This window comes from Daucus carota, chromosome 1, assembly GCF_001625215.2.
Source record: "Daucus carota subsp. sativus chromosome 1, DH1 v3.0, whole genome shotgun sequence".
Taxonomy (NCBI): domain Eukaryota; kingdom Viridiplantae; phylum Streptophyta; class Magnoliopsida; order Apiales; family Apiaceae; genus Daucus; species Daucus carota.
Window position 1 is genome coordinate 30445212 of NC_030381.2, and position 27132 is coordinate 30472343.

The following is a 27132-nucleotide window of genomic DNA, read 5'->3' on the forward strand; positions in this document are numbered from 1 at the left end:
TACTCTATATATTCATGTTTTATCATTGTCGAGTGATCGCAGGGGTAATTTAACGGCATTATTCAGAGCAATCATTAGATTCTGTCATTTATTAATTGTCATACAACTTTCAAAAATGATACTCCCTCCGTCTCAATTTATAGATCCATTTTGGAAAAAAAATTTGTCCCAAAACACTTGTCCCTCTCTTCTTTCAATACAAATTTATCTACATATTAATTGTGATTTTTTTGAAACTCAACATTATTTTCATTTCTCAATGCACTAAATCCCTATATTTATTGTGATTTTTTTGAAACTCAACTATATTCTCACTTATCAATGCACTAATTAATGATACATGAGATAAGATTTTATCTAACCAACTTTTTTCTTAATATGCGTGTTTATTCCAAAATAGACCTATAAATTGAGATGGAGGGAGTAATTGTAAAATAATTTATATATATAATTTTTTTTCAAAGAAAACTTAATATTGTGAGGCGGAGGGAGTAGAACCATACCGATCACCAGTAACCACACCGATATCATAATCGTTCTCATAAAACCTCGAAACATTAACCTTTACCAATCCCTTATTTCGATAGTCCATGATTTTCTTTATTGATCCACTCTTGTTTTCTCTCTTTTGATTCTCTAGTCTATTTGTTATTTTGCTGTAAAAATGATAGAGATTGCTGAGACAAGATATCATTAGAACTAAACTTTAGGGAGACCCCAATTTCGATTTCTTTACTGCCCAATTCACCCATCAATTGCTTCAACTTCTCACACTTGCTATTCCTGGTGTATTTTCAATTTTCGAAAAATCCCTCCACATCTTTTAATTATCTGCCCACTTACAAAATTCATATTAATCTCCACATATCGGCCGAGTTCAACTTAACTAAAGCTCAGTGCCTGTTTGGCCACCAGAGCTTCTGGCTTTTTCTGTTAAAAAGATGGCTTCTAGTTTTTTTTTATCCGTTTGTGTAAAAAATCAAAAGTATTTATAATAAGATGAGGATGCTAACTTTTGTTTGAGGACTTCTGCTTCTTTTTCAAACAGTTTAATCACTTATAAATCCTAATTCACTTCCCACTTCTAGTTCATTTCTCTGTCTTTTACCATAAGCACTTTTATTAAGTTACCCAAAAGATCCCTCGGTGTTCATTTATCAAAGCTCATTTCCTTCTTTCTTAAACCACTTTAAAGAGCCCATAACAATCCAAATCCCGGAACTTGTGTGCTTGTCACTGTATCCATAAAATTAGTAGCAAAACGCTGTGTTGACCAAAGGACTAAACCGGGGATTTGAATGCATCATACTTACGCATAAACTCCAAAATAGGTGCATCCACATCCATGAGCAACCAGCAACAAGATAAGAACCCCTTTATAATTTCTGCCCCACGATTTTCTTTCTGACACAGACAAGCCTCCTCTGTATTTTTCGAACGTCGGTGCAAATCTAAACAATAAGCTCACACCATAAACCAAACGACTCCTAAATGATTCGGACACGAATTTTAACAACTAAACATGAATTCGGGATAGGTTTTTTATAGCTAATTCCAGGACACCGTAAACCAAGCGACTCCTAAATGATTCGGGCACCTCTTACTAGATTCACGACTCCACAAGCTACATACTGTAGGTCGGCAAACATGCAATCAATTCGCAATCTTTCATACAGAAAAAGGATATTATTCCCTTTCGAATATTAATTCACATTGCGGAATTTAATGCAAAAATACAGAAATAATAAATTTGATGGGGTAGGCACCTCTGTGTATGCACAAATTACATGAAGAGACTAAATGACACATGCTCCAGCACCTCACATTTCCTTGCACCTTCATCGCAATAATTCCCAGTCTCCATCTTATCCCTTACCCATGTTTACCTGTACACTCACCTCTCTACACCACACGTGAAGGCTAAAACCGTCATTCAATTTTTTCACTATATAACTCTCTTATCTTGCTCACACTTCAATGTGCATGACATTAGTCACTCAACTTAAAATGACTTCTTTTTTGTTCATCACAGCTATAGTAGCATTAGCCACGGTTTCGGCAGTTACTGGCTGCCCGCCTTCGGACAGGGAAGCTTTGCTCGCGTTCAAAGCTTCCCTGCACGAACCGTACTTGGGAATTTTCAAGTCGTGGACGGGCAGCGATTGTTGCCATAATTGGTACGGAGTTAGTTGCGACTCGACTAATGGTCGAGTCGCGGATATTATTCTCCGTGGCGAATCGGAGGATCCGTTATTCCAGAAGGCTCGTCGTACCGGTTATATGACCGGTACGATTTCGCCAGCTATTTGCAAGTTAACGTGGCTGTCAAGTATCATTATAGCAGATTGGAAAGGCATTACTGGACCGATTCCAGATTGCGTTTCGTATCTTCCGTATCTCCGAATGCTTGATTTAATCGGAAACAAGCTTACAGGCCAGCTCCCGAAAGATATCGGCCGATTGAAACGACTCACGGTGCTAAACGTTGCCGACAACAACATTTCGGGCTGGATACCTCGGTCTATATCCGGTTTAACAGCTCTAATGCATTTAGATCTCCGTAACAACCAAATCTCGGGGCCACTTCCCCGAGACATTGGAAAGCTCCGCATGATGAGCCGAGCTTTATTGAGTCGGAATCGGATCACTGGTCCGATTCCGAACTCAATATCATACATATACCGACTTTCTGATTTAGACCTCTCGTTAAATCAGATTTCGGGTGCAATTCCAGCATCCCTGGGCAAAATGGGAGTCCTCGCAACACTAAATCTCGACGGTAACAAATTATCAGGCAGCATACCCACAACATTAATCAACTCTGGAGTGAGTATACTAAATCTGAGCAGGAACTCGCTTGAAGGTAACATCCCCGATGTTTTCGGGCCACGATCATATTTCACAGCCCTGGATTTATCTTATAATCAGCTCAAGGGTCCTATTCCAAAGTCCATATCAGCTGCAAGTTACGTGGGTCATCTTGATCTGAGTCACAATCATCTATGTGGTCGGATTCCAGTTGGTTCACCGTTTGATCATCTTGAAGCGGCGTCGTTTCTCAACAATGATTGTCTCTGTGGGAAGCCCCTTAGATCTTGTTAGAGATTGACTAGTACCGAGCTTCAAGACTTGCGGTTTTTTTATGAATATATATGCTAAACATATACATAAATATGTGTTTTCTCATGTAATAGAGAGTGTGTATCTATCTAATCTTGTAAAAGGTAAAAAAAAAGTGCTTTGATTAATTATAGTTAAGTGCTGCAATTTGAATAATTTGTTTTGTGAGGTTCTTTTATCAATGTAACTCTGGGAATAAATTAAATTTTGCACCGCGTTTTAAGTATTCCACAAAAAGGTTCTTAGTTTTTCCCCATCTGGCAGAAACGAAGCAGTACAATACTATTTTCAAGTCAATCTTGGACAGTTCTTGAAACAGAAAAGAAGAAAACGAAACAGTCCAAATTATCAACTGTTGCTTTCTTTTGTATAAAGATTGTTCATCTGAAAGCAAGTAACTGTTCATTTGGGGTTCTAGCATGTGTAAATATATATGAAATTTGATTCATGATTAATGAGTCTAGTTATTTAAATGATGACGCTTCAGACTCATGTATTGGTATTTGGATTATCAACCTTTTTTTCACCTCTGGGATGTCCATTTGGACCATTTCCATAAACCGCGTTCTCATGCTATTTATTATCATTTCTCGATTCTCATTCACACTCATCATCCAAATACCCTAGATACCAATTGATGTAAATGTTATAATAGTAACAATATTTTTAAAGGGATAACAAGAATCTGAGTTGTAAACCTAATCCTCAGAACACAAGATGACAAAATGAAGATTAAGAATGAGTATAATCAGGAACCAAAACTGAGGAGCAATCTTTGATTAAAGTTGTTAGAATCTTGGGGCAGTAGATCTGGGGGCAGAATTAAGAAAAGGACAGAGATTGGCAGCTGCAATACATCTAGCAATAGTAAATGAATCCCCCACCACGTGATCGGCCCTCCTGTTTTTATGAATAATGCCTCCTGGCTGGCTGCTCCTGCTCTCTCTTACAATTACACTCAACTCAACATGCATCTATCTCAATCTCACCTTCCCCACATATGCTTTGCTTTCGCAAATAATACAGCTTTGTTCGTGTATCCTTTGCTTCCGCAAACAACATTTTTGCCTTTACTCATGTTTGTAATTTTTTTATGATTCGGATTATATGCCTTGCTTTAGGGGACCGCGAGCTATCTATCACAATTTATTCTTATATTATTAGTATTATATAATTATATATAGGATCGAGTCACTGTTGCAGCAAACTATCAGTCACTAAATTTTTTACTTATATAGTGGGTGTTTGGCAACCCCGACTTATGGCTTATTTATAAAAAAAGAGGGCTTGAGCTTTTTTCATAGTGTTTGGGTAACTTATAGAAGCACTTAAAATGGTGCTTGAAAAGCCAAGAAAAAAAGCTAGGAAACGTACGGGGCCGTTTGGCTGGGCTTAAAGGAAGTGACTTATTGTTTAAAGTAAAGAAGTGGATTAAAACTTTTAAAGTGAGAAGTTGATTTAGACTTATAAGCTATTAGAAGTGTTTGGATACCGCGACTTATAAGTTTTTTAAGTGTTTGGATCACTTAACTTATAAGTTGGTATAGTTTTGTAATTTTGTAATATAATTATTTGATATTTACGAAATTAATTGAGAAAAGTTGAATATGAGATTAGTGTTATATTTATATTATATAAAAAAATGGTTTTCGGTTTGCTTTATCTCACATTTAAGCGACCTATAAGTGTGTTTAAAAATATATGTATATATATATATTAATATATTTGAGTATTTCATAAAATTGGAGACAAAAATTTAAATTAAAAAAATTCTTATATTAAATCACCTCAAATGGAGATAACATGATATAGAGAGCAGGAATAAAAAATAAACAAAACAAAAGCAGCTTGAAGAGAAGGAAGTGATAGGCTGATAGCTAAAAGAAGTTTAAGCAGAGTTAAAAAAAAAAGCATCATTTCGTAGCTTTTTTTATGAACTTTTTTTGCGTTTTTTAAGCACTTCACATCACTTAGCCAAACGGTCAGGAAAAAGAGGAAGGGGACTTTTGGACTTTTAAGCCCAGAAGTTCCTTTCCCAAACACCCACGTAGTTTTTTTTTCTAATTTGAAGCTTTTTTGTGACTTATAAGTCATGGGTATCCAAACACTTTAATAACTTATAAGTTTAAGCCAATTTTTCACTTATAATTCACTTTTTTACTTTAAACAATAAGTCACTTCTTTTAAGCCCAGCCAAACGGCCGGCTCATCAGCGATTTAGTCTTTCATTTTTCTATTTTCATGTGATGTAAAAAAAATCGTATAAATTATTGTTAACTATAGTCTCCCCCTGTTTGTCATAAAAGAAAGGTTGGCCAGGGCTGATAGTTCAATGAATGTTTTTCTGGGCTAGAGCTTGGGCTCTGCTAGGCCCTGTGAGGTTGAACCCAGGTCTTAGTAAAAACATAAGCGGGTTTCTTCATCACATAGCTCAGTTCGATAATGTCTGAGCAAACTCATGAAATTAAAGACCTTTCTTTCCTCTTTTTACCGGCAATAAAATAAACGAAAAGATACTGTTAGATTGATAAAATATACTTCCATGAAACAAATCGACAATAATCTGATTTTAAAGGCATCAAATCCCTGGCAACACACAATAATATGAATACTGTACTGACGGCATGTGCGCATAATAATCTTCAAAAACAAAGAATAATATTTTCTATAATCTTGTCTGGCCATGTGAGTTTTAATACTCTAAAGCGGTGTTTGTAAAAAGAGAAGAATCAGACTTAATCGATAATGTCAAAAGAATAAAGATTATTAAATTGATCGGAAATTAATCAGATAATTAATTAAATAATTAATAATTTAATTAGTTCATGAGTTGTGAAACAAGAATTAATCGTCGAATTTCATAATTCTAAAAATTGAAATTTTACTAAACAACCCTGTTCTGCTCTTCATCTCAAGAACACTAAGCTCTCGCTACTAGTATATTGCTGGTCTCCGGATGCACTATTATAATCGTTAACAATTTTTTCAAGCAGATGATAATGTTACTACATTATCATTTTAAGACGAACTATTAAAATACACAACATAGTTCTCATCTCTAATGTTGTGCAGTGGTTGCAAAACAAAGTTTCTGGACTTCCCTTTGGCAACAAAGCTAATAGGATCATACTTGCTGATTTCATCTCTTAACGTAAAGCTGGCTCCTTGTTCAAATGCAGAACCTGATGATTCCGAAATGCAACTAAGCTTCACATCTGCATGCAATTTCAGATCACTGTACACATAACAATTCTCCTTGTTTTCAGACTCCAAGGACACTGATGTTTTCTTCATATCAAGTCCAGCAACCAATTACGGAAACCTGATGCATTGCTGTCTGATGAATGTGATATCCCAAGGCGCGCGTCGTTTCCATGCACTAGAACCATGCCAGGAAGATCAAAAGGCTCTAGCATGACTGATTTCCCAATATAATCTCTTACTTTTTGATATTTTTGAGGTCTTGGAGTCTTTTGGAATGAGCCTGAATGTTGCGTGGACGGAATACTTTGAGCCTGGTTCAGGTAATGTCTCCATTCTATAAGAGTTGTTGTTTGATTTAGTAATGTCTCCATTCTGATAGAGTTCTGGTTCAGGTAATGGAAGAAGATATGGACCATACAGTATTGCATGATCGGAAGCATATTCAGGCCTATCATCTGAATTGTTATGATAAGTACCCCAAAAGGAAAGAATAAATTGATGTTATTGAGTGAAAGAACATAATAACATATATAAAAAGAAAAATTACCTTTGATTGGTTCTGTTCTGATACTAATAGGTAGCTCAAGTGCTCAACAACAATTTTGTCATCGTTGTTCCACTTTCGTGATATTTTTAACAGATTGCCTACACCAAGAAATACTGTGTTCAATTTTCAGCGGACTTGGACTTCATGAGATGAATGAACGAGTAAAAACAACTCATGATGGAGACGAGTTTATCACGTTTCTGTAAACAAATGAAAGACAGATGTACATATACGATAGGAGATAAGATGTATGGATGAGATTGACCTGGATTTGGTAGAGACAGTCCCTGGCCATTCAGGGCCGCCTTCATACCATTTGAATGTGTCCAGGATGGAATTCTCAAATTTATTGTACTTCTTTGGCCTAAACCCTGCTGAAACCATTAGCAGAAAAGAAAATCCAGTTTCAGAATCCGTACTTCACTAGTAAGAGTTTTTTGGCAAGGATGGATCAGCGAGCCTAAGAGAATATCAAATTTTATATGAAATAGAGTAGAATGAAGAAAGCACACAAAATTATGGTATGTCAGAGACTTAGAATCAATATTTTGCTGCTGCAATGTAGCTTTGAAGATATAGTGAGGGTCACATGTAGGTGATTCCTCCATGAAACGACAGGCTCTGCTTTCTGAGCAAGAGAAATCTTCCTGGAGTTCCAATTGACTGAGCTTGAAATGTATTGAATGATGTATATCAGAGTTCTATTTTACCAAATCAGAACTTTATTTTTTTTCTCACTCTGCTCTAATTCGGTCTAGGCCATCTTAATCCACTGCTATAGAAACCAATGCGATGTCATCGAGTAAAAAACTTCACTCTTTACCTTATAAAGTGGATCACCAGTAACTTCATATCTCCTTTGAGAACCAACAACTATTGGAATATGTGTATTAGCGTGAAAACCAGATAGATCATCAGCCTACAGGTAAATGAACAAGATTAACAAAGCCAGCAGTAAAACTAAGCGAATAATCTGAATAAAGTGCCAACTGTGTATGGACGACAATTTTCAAGAGCTACAACATTGAAGTCCTTGACATTTATGTGTACGTGCTCTCCTGTGCGTGTCTTGTGAGAGAGGTGCATGACTAGCGTGCTTATGAACTATATTTCGCTCATGTACTTAAGCTATAAACAAGAAGAGCGGGGAAATGAACATTGAAGATAAACAGTACAGAGCTTAGATTACAAATATCCTAGCAACTTCTGATATCCTACATACCTGCACTGCCAGAAGTCCTAAAAAGCAGGGTTTGTCGAAAAGGTGAGCCAACAAATGTTTGGGATCATTCTGCAAAAATTGGAGATGTAGCACATTATCTTTCCCTATTCCAAACAATTTCTAAACTCAATAAAAAAGTAGAAGAGTTACTTACTGTTATGCTGTACAGGTTATAGAGAACATCATTCATGCCGCCTGTTGCTTCATACAATGATCTATAATGTTGTTCAATGCTGTACTTTAACATCACATTTTGCACACGGTTGTAGAAGTATTGAGTCATCCATTTTACCATTTTCAAAGCTCGACTACTCTTAGCATACAAATATTGATCCAACAATCCTGCCATTATCTGTTGCAAAGCAAGTGAAGTGTGACGAAAAAACTGTAGCTAGCAAGACAAACAAATTTTTGTAAGTTTACAGAAGAACAAATGCCTTTATTTACCTTGTGAATGGTGTAGTATGGCGCCCACACAGGTTCTACAGCTTCAAAACAGTAAAATCCATGCAAGGCCATGCATGCACATCATCTCTGTTACTCTGTATTCAACTGAAAAAACCATGAATCAAGTAGAGAATATAGATTTCAGAAGCAGACTAACCAACAAAATGCCCTCGAAGCTCACAATCCGGGCCTTCCCAACCTCCATAAGCCTCACCTAGCGTCTGCGAGGCTGCGGTTTTCCTGAAGCTCCAGACAAGGCTATCAACATCCAGCAACAACAAATACTCTAAATTCGTCTGCTGAGCTATCCCCTGTCTTGACTTGGGGTCCAGCCTTACATCATCTAGAGGCAACTCCTTTAAGAATCTAGCAGCAACATCTGCATTATCGCGATTCTTGATCTTTTTCTATTACATCATCCAACTAGCTTCATCTTCCTGTTTGGAAACCTTTCTTGGAAGTAAACTAGCCCAAGTGGAAGTGTCAGTTGGAGTCGAATGATATTGCGAAAACATTTCATTTTTCAAAGTCTCGTTGTTGGACACTTGAAGTTCATATCCAAGACATACACAGACATTATACATAAAAGATGATTTAGAGGCTTAAAATTAAATTGTTGTTTATAGAAGAATAATAAAATCAATAAAATAATATTTGCGTCGGCAAAAGATTGCACTCCCTCCGTTTCGTTACAGTAGTCATTTTGGGTTGGGGGGGGGGGGGGGGGGGGGGGGGGGTGGTTATTTTTCATATTACTTGTCCATATCTACTTTCAATACAGTAGACCAGTCTTGTTTGCAGCGATTGCAGAATACAGAGCCATTACCTCACTGGGAATACCTTCTGCCAATTAGCAAAGTTGGTATAGCCCACTATACCAAATTGCAGGAGAAGTATTAGAAAAAATTTGGGTAAATGCATACATGATTTAGCTTCTAGAACAAAGTCTATGCGTTACACATCAAACTCATAATTTCACATTCCCAACTATTTCATCACCAATGCTTAGTAACAATACATAACATTACAATCTCCAACCTTACCACTACATTCTTGTATTATATATTGAAGTACACAGTGTAGTTTTCATCTCTAATGCTATATATTGGTTGCATCAGAAAATTCCTTGTCCGCCCTCTTGCAACAAAACTGATGGGATCATACTTGCTAATTCCATCCCTCAGTCTGAAGCTGGCTGCTTCTTTAAACTCATTATGGGGTGATTCTGCTTCGCACTTGAGCTTCACAACTGCACCTAATCTATGCTCACTATGAATGAAACAACCTTTCCGGCTTTCGGATTCTAATGAAACAGAATATTTCTTCTTGTCTAGGCCCTTAACTAAGCGAAAAAAGGAACTACTTTGATAAGAAGCAGCTTTCACCTCCAGGATCTCGTTATCACCATGGTGGGTCACAACCATACCTGGATGATCAAATGATTCCAACATAACTGATTCCCCGATAAAGTCTTTCGCCACTAATGTTTTTGAGGATTTTGAATTTTTAGGAATGAGTCTAAAAGTGGCGTAGATGGAGTAGTTTGTCCCTGGTTTAGGTAAGTTATCAAGTAGAATAACTGTTTTAAATTTGGCAAAAACAAGTTTTAAGTTTTTGGATTCTTTTGAAAGTGAAATTAGATGAGAATTGTATTCAGCTGGAATTGGAGTCATCCATTCTGAAGGAGAATCTGCTGCTTCTGGACTGATATCCCTATCACCACTGCTCAAACCAACCAGAAGGTATGGGCCGTATAATACTGCTCTTAGCGAGGCATATTCAGGTCGATCATCTGAGGATCATGGGAATAGCAAGTCATTATTTTTCCTATGCTTCATTTAGTTTTCTATGAATTGTCTATATTAATCATTGAGCGTGAAATTTTGCCTAATCTTTGATGCTAATTAACCCACATTTATACATACAAAAAAAATTCATAAAATTACCTTTGATAGCCTCAGTCCGGATACTGATTGGTAGCATTAGAGAGATAACATCCTTACTGCTCCATCTTCGAGTAATTGATAGGAAGTTTCCTGTAACAAGTTAAAACATTAATCTCTGAATTCCGGTATGCACCATAAAATTTTGATTTTGTAATTGTTTTAAGTGAACTGGAAAACTATTGTTTTTATATTACTAACCACAATCTGCAAAAATGCAAAAGCAGAATAGAGAAGAAAATTTAACACACCAGGACTTGGAAGAGACAACGGCTTGTCATTTAATGCAGCCATGGCACCATCTGAACGTGACCATATAGGTATTCTCAAGTTCAATGTCGATGAAATGGCATTTGTCTTCTGAAATTATAAAAATAATTGCCGAAGAAAGTTAAGGAAGCAGCTAATAGAAAGTACATTAGAGACCTCTTTCTGAGTCCATGTAATCTTATAAGATTTATAAGAACAGCAGAAAGAATTTGTCCCAAGAGTTTGAGTCTTTGAGTCTTGGTAATGAAACTGTATGCATGAGTATTTAAGTTCTTGTAACTGACCTTACAGAAAAAGAAAATATCATAAGACTGATAATTATGTACTTAATACGCATCTTTAAAATCTGAGAATATGGTTAAAACAAAAATCATTGATCCTATAGTGTCCTTGTCCACATTCAAAGGTATTACGCAGCTTTCTTTACGCTATAATAATTATTTCCTACTAATATATACCTTTTTGGTGGAAACGGTTAAGGCAATTGCAAGGTGATTGTCCCATGAAACAATAGGCTTTACTTGCTGAATTAGTGATAAATGTCCAGATTCCCATTCAACTGAGCTTGTTATGTACTGGATAATGTAAATTCCTGGAACTTTTCCCTCTTCCTCGAAATATATCGAGTCTCCTAATTTGGAGAATGACTCAATTCCTGATCAACGAAGAATATATGAGTAAATACAGATGAAAGAAAGCTACAGGTGTGGTGTTTCTGTGTGGATGAATGTTAGAAGTGACAACTAAAAGAACAAGGAAAGGTAAACAAGGGGTCTTCTGCATTTCGCCCCGTCACAACATGATATTTAAAAGGCTATCTACATATCTCTTAATCAGAGTATCAGACTTGCATCAAGCGGGGAAGAAGGGCTACTAAGAATTTAAAAGGAAATATTCTGATCAGAAGTCAAAATTATTGAACATTGATGTCAAACCTGTTCCATAGCAGCACCAGAAGCTATTATTCAGTGTACCCCATCCATGATAACTCATGGCCTTGGATTGACCATGGCCTAGTGGTAACATGTAAATCATCACTCCAGGTTCCATCCCTCTTTGAATGCTGAGCACACCATTTGTCAGAGCCCGTTCATAGTAATCAGCGTATGCCATTTCTTTAGTCCACCTAAAAAGGTGTCTGGCAACCTGCTAAACTTAACATGTCAATGTTTGCGGGAAAATCAAAATACCAAAATTTAGTATGCAATAAATTATAAGAAATTACAAAAAAATGCTGCTCTGCATAAACATTGATTGAAGTGAATTGATCTAAGAAATGGATTTGACATGCATTGTTCTAATGATTTACTTAATTGGATGAGAAACGAACCAAAAAAGCATGAAATCGTACCTTTAGCATATTATAGGTTGTGCAAGATTCTTCAGTCTCTGTTCGTAGATTGCTTGCTTGGCGATTTGGTTCACTCCTGTTTAAAGTTGAGAAAAACAATCAGTGCAGATATGCAGAATTTCAATCAAAAAGTGATCGTAATTGCTCCCAAACTACGACAAAAATAACTGCAAATAATTAGAGGGATAACAATTGACATATATATATTACGAGAAACACAGTGCTCAAACAAAGTTTGCCACCAAAACTCAGCAAACAAAGTTTTCTACCAAAATTCAGATACTGATGTCCCTCCAGTGGCATAGGCATGAGAGGAATTCACAATATCCATAAAGAACATCCCTATTTCCTGAAAAACATAAACATGTTTCATTTGAAAGCACTCTACCACCCGAAAGTACTTCTTAGAGTTAACCGCAAACAAAAGAAAAAAATGCAAAGGTCTAATCAACTCCCTGTAAAGTACTTAAAGGCTAAAGAAAAAACTTACCCTGTAAAGTGGCTCGCCGGTAATTTCATATCGCTGTTGAGAACCAATGACAATTGGGATATGCGTATTGGCATGAAAGCCCGATATATCATCAGCCTTTAAGATACATAGCACAGATATAATAAACAGTCGGCACCAATAATAAACCAAGCCACACTTTCTCAGTATGTCACACTCGAGAAATCAGCAACAAATAATAATGCAAAGTTTCTAACAAGACAACAAAGTCAACAACAGTTATTGACAAGCAATAGAAAGATATAAGTTATGAAATTATGTCAGTGTTAATTATGTGCCACTATGATAACATTCGTAAGGTGGAAACAATCATCAATCGCGAAGAATGTATACTAAATATGTGAATATAGTTACTTCTACCTTTAGAGCAAGTATCCCTAAAAAGCATGGTTTGTCAAAGAGGTGAGCCAACATTAAGTGTGACGAGTTTTTCTGCATACCAAAGGATGAGAAAGCAGTTTAGAACTCCTGTTATGATCCTTTCCATATAGAAGTGCATCACATATTCAAATTGTATATCAACATGCTGCAATATTTGCTCCTTGCAGCAGCCAAAAAGTATGAAATTCAAGGGCAGATTGCTATAATTTCTCTTGAAACTCAAACTACTTACTACAACTACGATAAAAAGAAAACAATTAAAGGTAACATGTGTGGAACAATACATACCGTTACATAGTACAATCTATACAAAACATCATTCATTCCACCTGTTTCTTCATTCAGTGACTGCCAATGCCTCTCAATAGTGTACTTCAGTATCACTGTTTTTACCTGTTTGTAAAAATAATCAGCCATCCATTTTACCATTCTCAAGGCTCGAGTATCATTTGCAAATAAATACTGATCCAAAAGGCCTGCCATTATCTGTTAATTTCACAAATGAGAATGGGGATACAACAAGTTCGACTTCCCATAACGGTTACAAGTATTAATTGAAGCATCTACCTTGTGAATAGTGTAATATGGCGCCCACACAGGTTTCAGAGCCTCAACACGTTCAAAAAAATCCGAAGGGAAAGCAGAAAGGTACCCAGTTCCGATTATGACTTGACAGTCAGATAGAACAGAAACCACTGCAGACATTTTCTTTCTAAGCGTCTCATTGCGAGTGCTAGCCCACATTTGTGCTGAAGCACTCAAGTAATGACCTGCATCATATCAAAACCTCTCAAGTTCAAAGCTTTTAGTATTATCATTGCCACTACAAAGATAGCTTTGTAAATATATAAATTGTGATTGAAGTATGGATGAAACTATATCCATATTCTACGATACCAGATCAAATCAGCAGTAACACTGCAAGGTTATCACGGAAAAACTAACCTACAAAGTGCCCTCGAAGCTCGACATTTGGAGCCTCCCAACCTCCATAAGGACAGCCTGGAGTTGGCACACTAGCAGTCTTCCTGAAGCTCCAAACTAATCTATCAACATCCAACATCAGTAAATATTCCAAATTTGTCTGCTGAGCCCGGCCATAAATTGAATTCGAACCCAACCTTACATTTCTTAAAGGCAACTCCTTGAGAAGACCTTTGGGGACTTTGAATCCACTAGCATCTATCACATTCTTGTGCATAATATTCCCATCAAATCCATCATCCTCCCTCAAAACTTTCCTAGGAATCCCATTAGTCCAAGTAGAGCTATCGGTTGGATTGAGATAGTAAAGCGGGAAAATTTCATTTATCCGTGTTTGATTGTTAGTCGATTGTAATTGGTACCGAACAGTGTGTGATGAAAGCTCAGGAAAAACATTTGTACACTCCTTACTCCAAGCAAAATCACAAAACAATAACATAACAACTACTAAATCTAACATATTACAGAACATCAAACTCATCTTCCTGAAAGGACTTCTAGAAGTTATACCCAAGAAACCCATGACTCAAAATTGAAGATTCAACAAAAAACAAAGATAAACACCCTTTCAAGATGTATCAAGAAGTTGATCAATAATACAAGACATGTGGTATATGTAATACATACCAAACCTAAGATTACACATAAGAGAAAACCAAATCATAACCACTAAAAAGCAAAGATTTAACAGCACAAATATATAGAAAACCTGGAAGTAGTTGAAGATCAGAATCACCAACTTAAAGAAGCTGAAAAAGTCAAAAGATTACAAAAATTAGTAACATCACTTCTTGATCAATTTTTATTTTTTTTCAAAAGATAATGAATAGGGTCAGAATTATAGTAAAAAGACATAAAAGCTCTAACTGAAAGTAAAAGTGTAGCTGAAAATAAGATATTATTGTAAGAAGTTATTAGCTCATCATTTTATCCCTTTGAGTTCGCATGCAACAGAACAAATATACTAGACTATATAGTAGAATCGTTCTTCCTGGGATTTTGCAGGATCAGTAAACTAACAGGTCACTGGGTCAGTACTCACTAACACATGCGTGACAATTAGGTCCACTTAACACAAGTATTCCCGCTATTTTGAAATATAAGTCGTTATTATCTTTAATCATCCTGGTTCTTCCTTCCTGTTCTATCAAGGTTAATTTTGTAGCGATTTAGCATCGGCTCGAGCTTATTCAACAAATTAAATTGTAGTTGCACTTACTTATTCCAATCAACTAGCTTTTTAACCCGTGCAAAGCACGGGTTGTTTTAAATTATTTTTTCAATATATTTATAGCTTTTTATTCATTTTTTTAAATTGTTTATATTACATAAATAGAAAAAAGTTATTTGGAGTCTTTTGGAGTCCCAATCCAGGCCGTCCATTTGATTTAGATCCAATGGCTGATAACATATTGAGTTTAAAACGTGACAGTTACGTTTACGCTCATAACTCGATAACTCTACTTTTCCGTTTATTTTTTTATCCCATATCTCTTCATTTTCGTGTCCCGCAATATTTTAAGGAGATTTCCATTCGTGTATTTGTCCTGTGTTCTCATCTGTTTTGAATAGTTTCTTTTTTTCTTAAAATGGCTATTCACAACCTACAATTTTAAATGATATTTGTTCTATGACATATGTTGTGTTCTTTTTTGTCAGTATTGTTTTATAAGTTATAGAGCTCTATCATGCGGAACATCAAAAATACCATTAAAATATTATGATGTTATGCACTCAATGTATTGGCTAAATTATGTTGTTCTGCACATCTTTAAAAGATTATATATATTGTTCTGCACTTACTGTATTGGTTGAATTAAGTTGTTATGCACTCTCTGTATTGTTAAAATTGGTCTCAGTTAGAAAAGAGTTTTGACTATAACCGCCAATCATGAAGGATATACTGCCAAAGTTAGAGGCCTCTAATTTAAAACACAATAAGAGGAATGTTTGTATATATGATAATATTTTTTATTCTTAAAATTCTATTTTTTTATTTTGAGCAATCATAGCCATTAATTATATTTATAATCTAAGGGTGGTTGTCATGGTCTCCAAAAACTTCAAAAATTGTGTACTCCACAAAACCCAACTTTATAGAGATAATTTAAATTATAAAAAATGTGATTCTTTCCGAATCAGAGTCTTTATCATATAGTTATGTATTAAATTTATAATTATTCTAATATATATATATATATATATATATATATATATAAAGTTATTTATTATTCTAAAAATCGGCCGACTAACCGATTAATCGATAATCGGACGGATTTTTAATCTGATTTGACAAAATTCGGTTAAATCGATGATTAATTGGTAAAAAATTGGATTAATCAGGAGAATATTAAAATTTACAAAATGTGTGGGGAAAATTTTAAATTTTTAAAATGATGATACATACATACATACATACATACATACATACATACATACATACATACATACATACATACATACATACATACATATAGGAGGAAGATCCTAAGAAAACCCAGCCTATCAAGAAAACCGAGGAACCCACTTAATCACCGTTCATTTTAAAATCATGTTTTTAATTGTGATTTATTAAAAAGGCAATCAAATCTAATTTATAGAGGGCAGTTTAGTAATATACATATCCACATATTAAATCAATAATACATTCCATGTTTAGATAGATTTTTAATTTTGATAATTTATTTTGTCTTCGTGCATACATATGGAAAGAACCTGAACGTCCATTTTCACCGAGTTACAAGCTTCAGTTACAAGCTTAAAATCCATGGCAGATGAGGAACTCAAGTTCACCGAAAAAGGTTAGTCAGAGAATTATAGTAGCAGAATAGTATAAGACATAGAATTATAGAAGCAGAATACTATATTTCGCCTGATACGAGTTCTTCTCATCACTATATCTTTTTAATTCTATACAATCATGGATAGTAGAGAATCCGAATTGCTACATATATATATATATATATATTATTTCTACATATAAAGTATTAAATTAATTCTGAATAATGATCCTATTAATCATTCCGATAAATCGCTGATTTTTTGATTACCGCTTTTTACAATACAGGATATTTATTTATTTATTAAATAATAACTATAAATATAATATAAATATATGTATTGGATTTTTAATTATAAGTAGTTAATGTATATTAATGAATAGGCATTAATGCCTAATAAATAGGTTATTAGTAAAAGTCAATAATAACCTTTGTATAAAGTATAACTATACGTATAGTGTGCAAGGGTATATTAGTCTTTTTGAATTAAATTACTCATAGTTGGTCTATTAGATATGTTGGCTGATAACATATTGAGTTTAAAACGTGACAGTTACGTTTACGCTCATAACTCGATAACTCTACTTTTCCGTTTATTTTTTTATCCCATATCTCTTCATTTTCGTGTCCCGCAATATTTTAAGGAGATTTCCATTCGTGTATTTGTCCTGTGTTCTCATCTGTTTTGAATAGTTTCTTTTTTTCTTAAAATGGCTATTCACAACCTACAATTTTAAATGATATTTGTTCTATGACATATGTTGTGTTCTTTTTTGTCAGTATTGTTTTATAAGTTATAGAGCTCTATCATGCGGAACATCAAAAATACCATTAAAATATTATGATGTTATGCACTCAATGTATTGGCTAAATTATGTTGTTCTGCACATCTTTAAAAGATTATATATATTGTTCTGCACTTACTGTATTGGTTAAATTAAGTTGTTATGCACTCTCTGTATTGTTAAAATTGGTCTCAGTTAGAAAAGAGTTTTGACTATAACCGCCAATCATGAAGGATATACTGCCAAAGTTAGAGGCCTCTAATTTAAAACACAATAAGAGGAATGTTTGTATATATGATAATATTTTTTATTCTTAAAATTCTATTTTTTTATTTTGAGCAATCATAGCCATTAATTATATTTATAATCTAAGGGTGGTTGTCATGGTCTCCAAAAATTTCAAAAATTGTGTACTCCACAAAACCCAACTTTATAGAGATAATTTAAATTATAAAAAATGTGATTCTTTCCGAATCAGAGTCTTTATCATATAGTTATGTATTAAATTTATAATTATTCTAATATATATATATATATATATATATATATATATATATATATATATATATATATATATATAAAGTTATTTATTATTCTAAAAATCGGCCGACTAACCGATTAATCGATAATCGGACGGATTTTTAATCTGATTTGACAAAATTCGGTTAAATCGATGATTAATTGGTAAAAAATTGGATTAATCAGGAGAATATTAAAATTTACAAAATGTGTGGGGAAAATTTTAAATTTTTAAAATGATGATACATACATACATACATACATACATACATACATACATACATACATACATATAGGAGGAAGATCCTAAGAAAACCCAGCCTATCAAGAAAACCGAGGAACCCACTTAATCACCGTTCATTTTAAAATCATGTTTTTAATTGTGATTTATTAAAAAGGCAATCAAATCTAATTTATAGAGGGCAGTTTAGTAATATACATATCCACATATTAAATCAATAATACATTCCATGTTTAGATAGATTTTTAATTTTGATAATTTATTTTGTCTTCGTGCATACATATGGAAAGAACCTGAACGTCCATTTTCACCGAGTTACAAGCTTCAGTTACAAGCTTAAAATCCATGGCAGATGAGGAACTCAAGTTCACCGAAAAAGGTTAGTCAGAGAATTATAGTAGCAGAATAGTATAAGACATAGAATTATAGAAGCAGAATACTATATTTCGCCTGATACGAGTTCTTCTCATCACTATATCTTTTTAATTCTATACAATCATGGATAGTAGAGAATCCGAATTGCTACATATATATATATATATATATATATATATATATATATATATATATATATATATATATTATTTCTACATATAAAGTATTAAATTAATTCTGAATAATGATCCTATTAATCATTCCAATAAATCGCTGATTTTTTGATTACCGCTTTTTACAATACAGGATATTTATTTATTTATTAAATAATAACTATAAATATAATATAAATATATGTATTGGATTTTTAATTATAAGTAGTTAATGTATATTAATGAATAGGCATTAATGCCTAATAAATAGGTTATTAGTAAAAGTCAATAATAACCTTTGTATAAAGTATAACTATACGTATAGTGTGCAAGGGTATATTAGTCTTTTTGAATTAAATTACTCATAGTTGGTCTATTAGATATATAATAGATTGTCACTAGTCTCTTATTATTTTAAAGATTACTTGGAGTCTTGGAACTTGGAGTCTTGGACACTCTTGGCATTATTTTGGGGCTAGATAATTTTATTGAAAATACATATCTAATTTTAATTTCTCGAGCGATAATGAGAAAAATATAAATTAGAAAACTCACATTTCGATATGTGGTGTGTGCAAAAAAGCATCCTAATTCGAAAAAATATTTGATATTTGTTGATTTTTTTTTTTTTTTTTTTGAATATGAGAATAAATCTCAACGAGGGGCTCCGGCAAGATCTTGACCGAGGAGTTCCTTTCATTCAAGAAAGTTTATCATCTAACCTTCGGACATGCAAGATGACCGAGGACACTTAGATAATATAACTTAATTGTCTGATAAGAAAACACCTTTCTTCTGGACAACCTGAAATAAAACACAAGGTATCATATCTGAGTAACAAGAAATAACAAGTTTTAGCTAAAATTCTTTATTATCACCATCAAGCAACACATTTTGAAACCATAGATAAAACGATATTTACTCAGCAAAATAAGGTTAAAGTGAAACATCGTGTAATCAAATCAAGAACAGAGGTCCAAACCAAAGGAAATCCTTTGGTTTAAACCTCTAACAAGTAAATTCTAACTTTTATCTGCTCAATCTAACTATGTCCATTCATTCAAAGTAAACCAAGAGTAGATAGATTTATGATGAAAGAAATTGAAGCTGATCCGAAATAATCAATTCATTTAGAATCTTGTCAAAACAAATACATTAAAGAGCTTAGGAAATTTCAGCATCAGTTTTGGTTTTAGAGTAAAATTGAACAAAATAAACCAAGTATTATACAAATTAATTATATTATAATCATATTATTATAATTATATATTCATTACAAAACTAAATGAGTAATTATTTAAAGTTTAATTCAATTATGATTATTATACTGTTAAACAATCAAAAGTGAGAGTTACAAATGGCCAGATAGAGTGCAAGAATACGCCTTTTAACAAGAAGATTATCACCACGATTTTGATAAAATTTGATAAGATCAAAACAAAGTATCAATCCAAAGTGAACTACTCCATTATAAATTGAAAGAACAATGTAATGCTTTAACTAAATAAAGATTCTATGTTACCCTCTATCTTATGAAAAGCACACTTAATTGGGATGTACTATACAGTTAAACAACATGAACTGATGCAGTATGTAACCAAGAGTTATGCACAGTATATCTTAAGTTTTGTATGCTTAAAACACTGCAAGACACATAAAAGTTTGGAGAGTGCATAGCGTATCTAAATGACACTACTTAGCTTGAAAGGCAAATTATAATTTTCAAAACCCTGATCGTATTCAAATTGCGTCAACGACGAGGGTGAAAATTTAGAGTGTTTCTGACAATCATCGCAAGTCTTTGATGAAATCAAGGTATTAATGTGTCTCTTACTATTAGGAACTGACCAAGAACTGAACAAGCATAAATCCTGAAGGCATTATCCCTTTCTCTACTTCCGAGGGGAGTTTCTTCCCACCTCTAACTGCTTGTACAATTATCAAAGCCAAAGAGCCCCCATCTAAAGCTGGCAGAGGTAGAAGATTTATAATCGCAAGATTAAGATTTAAAATAGCCGCAAATTGGTAAAGCACATTTGAGCTTGACTTTGCAAGATTTGAAGTTTGGTTTACCATTAAGCAACGGTTTTTAGGCTGGTCAATATATACAAGACTCTCGACAAAACTGGAACACTATTCAACAATTATCAAAGAGTGTCATACAAGAAAATAAGATCTTGCCGAGGAACAAAAGTGATTTCTTAAGCTAGTAGTTTCATGGATATATTAATATTAGGAGTACTAAACTCAGTCTACAAATAATACTGGATGGGAGCTAAACTCGATATAATATCAGCTACAAGGAAGTAAGGCATCAATACAAGCTAACTGAAATCCAAAGTGACTAGCGCTTAACAGCAAATTAAAAGAACCTGTCTTCTTCATTGATTAATGGTCAGTTTTTTTCTTGTAATGAACAATTCAGCACTAATTTAACTGAAGTATAGTATACTCTACCTTTAGCCAATCAGCTGAACCTCATGTTGAAGATGAATGATACACAGGCGGCAAACACAGATTTAATTCTTTATACATCTGGCTGATTTTATTATGCAATCTCTGCATTATGAAAGGAAAATTTTCCTTTTGTAACTATGGTCATAGATAAAACTCCAGGAGCATATAACTGAAGACTCATATGTACCTACGACAAAGAGTCACAATTATAACGAAAATTTCATAATTATACCTTATTCCACTGCGTATTTGCTTTTCTATATTTGAGTCTCTACTCATTTTCCTATACAGCTTCCCTGAAAGACATAATTTAGAAGAAGCTTGCTTTAATTGTACTGTGTAATTCTTCTAATATATAGGACCTGATTACATAAATATCAGGGAGTTGGAGTTGAGAACATAAAAATTAACTTCAGTATTACACCTCTTAAATAATTTGCTTTTATGAGTGGTCGATAATGTATTAGCTGCTGGCAAGTTGACAATAGGTAACTGGTGGGACTACAAATACACAATGGACTAAAGATTAAATGTGAGCATTAAGTTTAATTCATGTTCCCTATCATATATTCTTTCCCACCTTATCCTCTGCACCAAAATTTTCATCAATGTGTATTTTCCTTACTTGATAGTACAAGACAATAGATAATGGCCAGATCTTAAATAATTTCAAGAGATAAATTAAAAGGTATAGTCTTTGCACATAGCCAAATTTGTTTGGGGGGGGGGGGGGTAATAATACCCAAGCAGCAAAGTTTTTTCTGAGCAAAACAATGCTATTAAAACTAAAAAGAAAATAACCATAGTCAAAAGAAAATATTTACCAACTTGTTGAGTCCACTGGCTTATGTTGTCGATGAGTGACACAAAGGCAACATTGCAGACTTAGTCCTTTGTGCATCTGAATCACTTTCTTATGCAAACTATACATTAGAACAAGAAAACACTTCGTTTGTAACTTTGCTCTTGGATAAACTTTCAGGAACAGGTATCTAGAGGCGCATAAGTACATTCAAAACAGAAGCAAGAGTATTAAGTAAATATCAAGATTAAACCTTATTCAATTGTGTGTTTGCTATTCAGCACTTTAATTCACTACTAGGTTGTACTCAGTAAATACCTTAAGAGCCAACATACCTCAGAATGTTTAGATGCAGTGTAAACAGTTAATATGTAAAAAAGTATAGCATGTGGACACTCAAGTAATTCTAGTGCCGAGAAGGACAAGTGTATTTCTGTAATGCCACCAGCAGCTTTTCCTTTTCAAACACAACAATTAACCTATAGCTAACAACAGAAACATAACTAAAGATGCTCTCAAAAGAACAGGCACCTACCTGACCCAATTAATAAATTGAATTTTAAGCACCTTGAAGAGAGTAAGTTACAAAAATTAATCTATTACCAATCACTATATAATCACTGGAAAAAAAGCAGAGAGGTTGCTGAGACTGCCTCCTCTAAAATAAATTAAGTAACTCAGTCTATAAAAGTCCTAACTTATCAAATATTAAAAGTTGACTTCTAAATTGATAAAGAATTTGCAGAATTATTGCCAAAACAAACAAGTCAATACACATTAAATCAAGTTATCCTAGACTACCATACAATATAGTAATCACTTTAACCCCAGATAAGAATACATTACCATCGAAATCTACCAGCTCTTTATTAAAACATTGATAATAAGTTTATGCTCAAAAATAGTTGAAAAGCCAAGTCTATTTGGCGACCTTACTACATTTAATAACCACAAAGTGACTAACTTTATTTACTCCGATGATCCATCTTCCAACCATGAAATTTCGTCCTCTAGTTGGAGTGCTTGCCTTGCCAAAATATGGGCATGGACATTCAAATTTCGACTAACATGAGACCAGGATATCCCAGGAAAGAATAGCATAAGCTCTCTTGCATCGTCAATAAGTAAACCCAACTCATTATGATATTCAGTTGCACTATTTAAAACTTGGACCAAGGACTGGGAATCCGTTAGGACCTTTCTAAGTGTTAAACCAGTAGTTTGTGCCCATTGTAGTCCTGCCACAAGTGCTAATGTTTCTGCGTGTAAAACAGATAACATACCTTCCAAAGGTTTTGACAGAGTCGCTTGGGTTCTGTTGTCCGATGAGATAATTGCAGCCCCCAAGCCTATCCTTTCTGTGGTTTCTGATAAAGCTGCATCGACAAAAAGAGTAGAACCACAAGAAACTACTTCCACTTGGTGTTCATGTATAGGATTCCCCTTACTGGTTGCTGCCTTCTCAACTACAAATGCATTCCTAATCTCCTCAAAATAAGCAGATAACCATGCTTTTATTTGAAGTGGCGTTCTCCGTTTTTGTTGATGGGTTAATTTATTTCTTTCTGTCCAAATTCCCCATGTTGCTATAAACACCATCACAATATCTTCCTTCTCTAAGAGCTCTGTTAAATATAACAACACATCTTTAAAGGAGATCTCCTCTTTTCGTCCCACAAGAAAGGGGTATTCCATTAGCTCCCATACCTCTTGCGCAAAGACGCACCAGAACACCGCATGTGCATTGGAATCATCAGCATAACCACATAATGGACATTTGCTATGGGGAGATATATTTCTGCGATATAATCCCTTAAATGTAGGCAAAATTTCATGATATCCTCGCCACGCAAATATTAAGAGTTTTCTTGGAATTTTAATTGCCCAGAAATCTTTCCACCACATAGCCATCACCTGCTCCGATGAAGAAGAACCATCTTTATTTAGGTTTGTAGCCAGCTTATATCCACTTTTTACTGTGTAATTCCCTTGTTTATTGTAATGCCAGAACCAAGAGTCTTCACGATCAAAACGGCTGAGGGGAATTTGTAGAATAAGTTGGATATCTGGACTAAGGAAAGTTTGCTGAATGAGTTCCCTAGTCCATACTCCTCCTGTGAAAAACTCAGAGACTTTCACCTCCTCAGTTCCTTTTGTTATTGGCAAGAAGGATGGTGGCCTTGGCAACCATGGGTCTTTGAAAGCCCTCGTAGATTGTCCGTTCCCAATCCTCCTTCGTAACCCCTCAGTTAATAATGTTTTCCCCCAAACAATGCTTCTCCATGTTAAAGATGGAGAGCTGCCTTCTTTTGATTCTAAGAAACTTGAATTTGCAAAGTATCTGGCTTGTAGGACTTGTGAAAGAAGAGATGTTGGGTAGATCAAAATTCTCCAAGCTTGTTTGGCTAGTAGAGCTTGATTGTATTGGATGAAATTTCTAAAACCTAAGCCACCTTCATTTTTAGGTGTACTTATCTTTGTCCAAGCTCTCCAATGAATTTTGCGTTTTGAAAGAACAGATCCCCACCAATAACGGGCTAACAGTTTTTCAATTTCTTGACATTGTCCTTCCGGAATTTTAAAACAAGACATGAAATACGTTGGCATCGCCTGGATAACGGCTTTTAAGAGGATTTCTTTTCCTCCCTGTGAAAAAACATCCGGTCTCCAAGAGTGTAATCTTGCCCACACTCTCTCCTTTATTGATCTGAACAAAACTTTCTTGTTCTTACTCCCCAGCATTGGTAGTCCGAGATAGGTTTCAATTGCCTCTGTTGTTTGCATGTTCAGGGAAGCCACAAAGGTTGAGCGAATCTCATTTGTTGTGTTTGGGGAAAAGAACAATAGTGATTTGTTAAAATTGATCATCTGCATTAAAATACGAATAACCAAACCTGGTAAGTGCTAACAATTATTTTTATTATACTACATAGGAAGTTTTAAATTTAATTCAAGTATAATAATATTCACATGTAATCAGCAATTATTGAAAATTTGTTATTTCAATTCTGACCTGCCCTGAACATTCCGAGTAGAGAGAAAAGATATTTTTGACTGAATTTAAGGATCTTGTTGAAGCCCTGAGAAATAGTAGACTATCATCTGCAAAAAATAGATGGCTTATTGATGGTGCATTCCTTGCTATTTTGAGCCCCAAAATATCAGTTCTAGACTCTGCTTGTCGCAATAAAGCTGAAAGACCTTCAGCACAAATAAGGAACAAGTATGGTGAGAGGGGGTCTCCTTGGCGCAACCCTCTTGTTGGAACAACTTTCCCATAAATTTGTCTGTTAACCTGGAAAGAGTAGCTTACGGAGGTGACACATTTCATTATCTTCTTTACCCACTGTTGTGAGAATCCAAGTCTTGTCAACATTTTTTCTATGAAAATCCACTCAACTCTGTCATATGCTTTGCTCATGTCTAGCTTCATAGCCGCAAAACATCTAATTCCTGATCTCATTTGTCGTAAATGATGTAGGCACTCATACGCTATTAGCGCATTATCAGTGATGAGTCTCCCGGGGACAAAAGCACTCTGAGTCCCATAGATAATTCGTGGCAAGATTGGTTTGAGTCGATTTATTAAAACCTTCGCAATTGCTTTATAGATCACGTTACACAAGCTTATCGGTCGGAAGTCTCCTACATTCTTTGGTTCTTTTACTTTTGGAACTAGAGTGACCAAGGTTGAATTTATCATCTCCAGCTCTGCCTCTCCGTTTAGACAATCTAGAATTGCTTTGGAAACAATGGGGCCAACAATCTCCCAATGTTGTTGATAGAACATGGCATTCATTCCATCTGGTCCGGGGCTTTTCTCAGGTGACATTGCGAACACTGCTTTTTTAACCTCTTCCATAGTAAAGTCTCTTTCTAGCGTTCTACTCATCTCTTCTGTTACTAAAGGTTGTACAGCTGTCAGCAACTCATCAATTTTATCAGCCGATGGTAACGATGAGGTAAAAAGATTCTCATAGAATCTTTGGATTATTGCACTAAATTCCATCTCATCTGAGCACCATTCATTTTCTTCATTAAACAAGCCTGCAAGATAATAGAGTTTGTTATTCAGATTTTTTGTTTGCTTATTCAGCAAAAGAAAACATGTTGCAGAGATTGCCTAGTTATCCATTAGTACACTTATTTTTCTGTACTTATAATCCCAAGTATGTGTAGCTTACTTCCCGACTTATAACCGGGCCTTTCATGGTCTATGTATAAATCTGACAGCTACTGTAATTCATCATAATGTTTATGCTTAACAAATACATTCTATGATTGGAAATCTGATGGATTGAGAATTTTTAATAAACTAGTTTAAATGATCCCATATCAAGATATTAACCACCAGTGTCTATCAAGTTACAATATATTAAATTAACTTTTCCACTAGACTATAATACCAGTAGTTTATAGTAAAGTAACTTGACTATATACTTTATCCTTATATCCTAGGATGTAACTTAAAAGGAGATAAGAGAATAAATAGACTTTCTACCAACCTTTTACGTACCTTTTATGAGATTTGTTTTGTTCCTTACATTAGCTCTCTGGTGGAAAAATTTTGTGTTCTGGTCCCCTTCTTTTAGCCATAAGATCCTTGATCTTTGTTTCCAATAAATCTCTTCTTTGAGCAATAATTCATTTAACTTCATCTCCGTTGCTTTTAGTTCCTCGGTTGTGTCTAATCTTTGTCGACCATCATGCAATTGTGCAAGTTGACGATGTGTATTCTTAATCTCTTTTGCCAGAGATCCAAACTTGGCCTGATTCCAAAGTATCAGCTGCTTGGAGCATTGCTCAATGTTATTTATAGTAGACATCAGGGATTGTTGATTCATTGTCTCCCAGTTTGATTTAATAATCTCTTTACATTCCGGTTCTCTAATCCACATGTTCTCAAACCTGAACCTTGACCTTTTCCTCTTGTTGGGTGTGATCAAATCCACTTTTTGAAGAGAAAGATATAGGACTCTATGATCTGAGTGATAATAATCAAGATGTCTTAAAGAATTGTTCGGGTAATAGTCCAACCATTCCT

General features: G+C 34.5%; 3 protein-coding genes across 10 annotated transcripts; 1 reads left to right on the plus strand and 2 right to left on the minus strand.

Annotated features, from left to right (window-relative positions):
• The first annotated feature begins 1891 nt into the window (after positions 1–1891).
• LOC108227365 (DNA damage-repair/toleration protein DRT100) lies at positions 1892–3336 on the plus strand. Its single transcript, XM_017402470.2, has one exon. The coding sequence runs from the start codon at positions 1978–1980 to the stop codon at positions 3100–3102; it is 1125 nt and encodes a 374-aa protein (XP_017257959.1). The 5' UTR covers positions 1892–1977; the 3' UTR covers positions 3103–3336.
• A 2611-nt stretch (positions 3337–5947) lies between these two features.
• Positions 5948–9218, minus strand: LOC108227448 (uncharacterized). 2 transcript variants are annotated; one of them, XR_010284468.1, is made up of 6 exons: positions 8541–9218; positions 8248–8445; positions 8094–8162; positions 7137–7790; positions 6872–6969; positions 5953–6779 (listed from the first exon to the last, which is right to left on the minus strand). XR_010284468.1 is itself a non-coding variant. In XM_064079426.1 (4 exons), the coding sequence occupies exons 1-4, from the start codon at positions 8610–8612 to the stop codon at positions 7647–7649; spliced, it is 483 nt and encodes a 160-aa protein (XP_063935496.1). In that variant the 5' UTR covers positions 8613–9218; the 3' UTR covers positions 5948–7646. The 2 variants fall into 2 exon arrangements, 1 of the variants encoding a protein (XP_063935496.1); XM_064079426.1 differs by having other exon boundaries at positions 5948–7790.
• A 276-nt stretch (positions 9219–9494) lies between these two features.
• Positions 9495–15005, minus strand: LOC108226805 (uncharacterized). Of its 7 annotated transcripts, none has more exons than XM_064079418.1 (13): positions 14115–15001; positions 13939–14039; positions 13561–13763; positions 13282–13479; positions 12973–13044; positions 12595–12690; positions 12374–12453; positions 12105–12180; positions 11689–11902; positions 11212–11408; positions 10735–10843; positions 10487–10576; positions 9495–10332 (listed from the first exon to the last, which is right to left on the minus strand). In XM_064079418.1, exons 1-13 carry the CDS (start codon positions 14498–14500, stop codon positions 9599–9601), a joined length of 2556 nt encoding a protein of 851 aa, XP_063935488.1. In that variant the 5' UTR covers positions 14501–15001; the 3' UTR covers positions 9495–9598. The 7 variants fall into 7 exon arrangements, with proteins under 7 accessions (XP_063935488.1, XP_017257300.1, XP_017257288.1 ...); XM_017401811.2 differs by having other exon boundaries at positions 11689–11899; positions 14115–15000; XM_017401799.2 differs by having other exon boundaries at positions 11689–11899; positions 13939–15005.
• Between the last annotated feature and the right edge of the window lie 12127 nt (positions 15006–27132).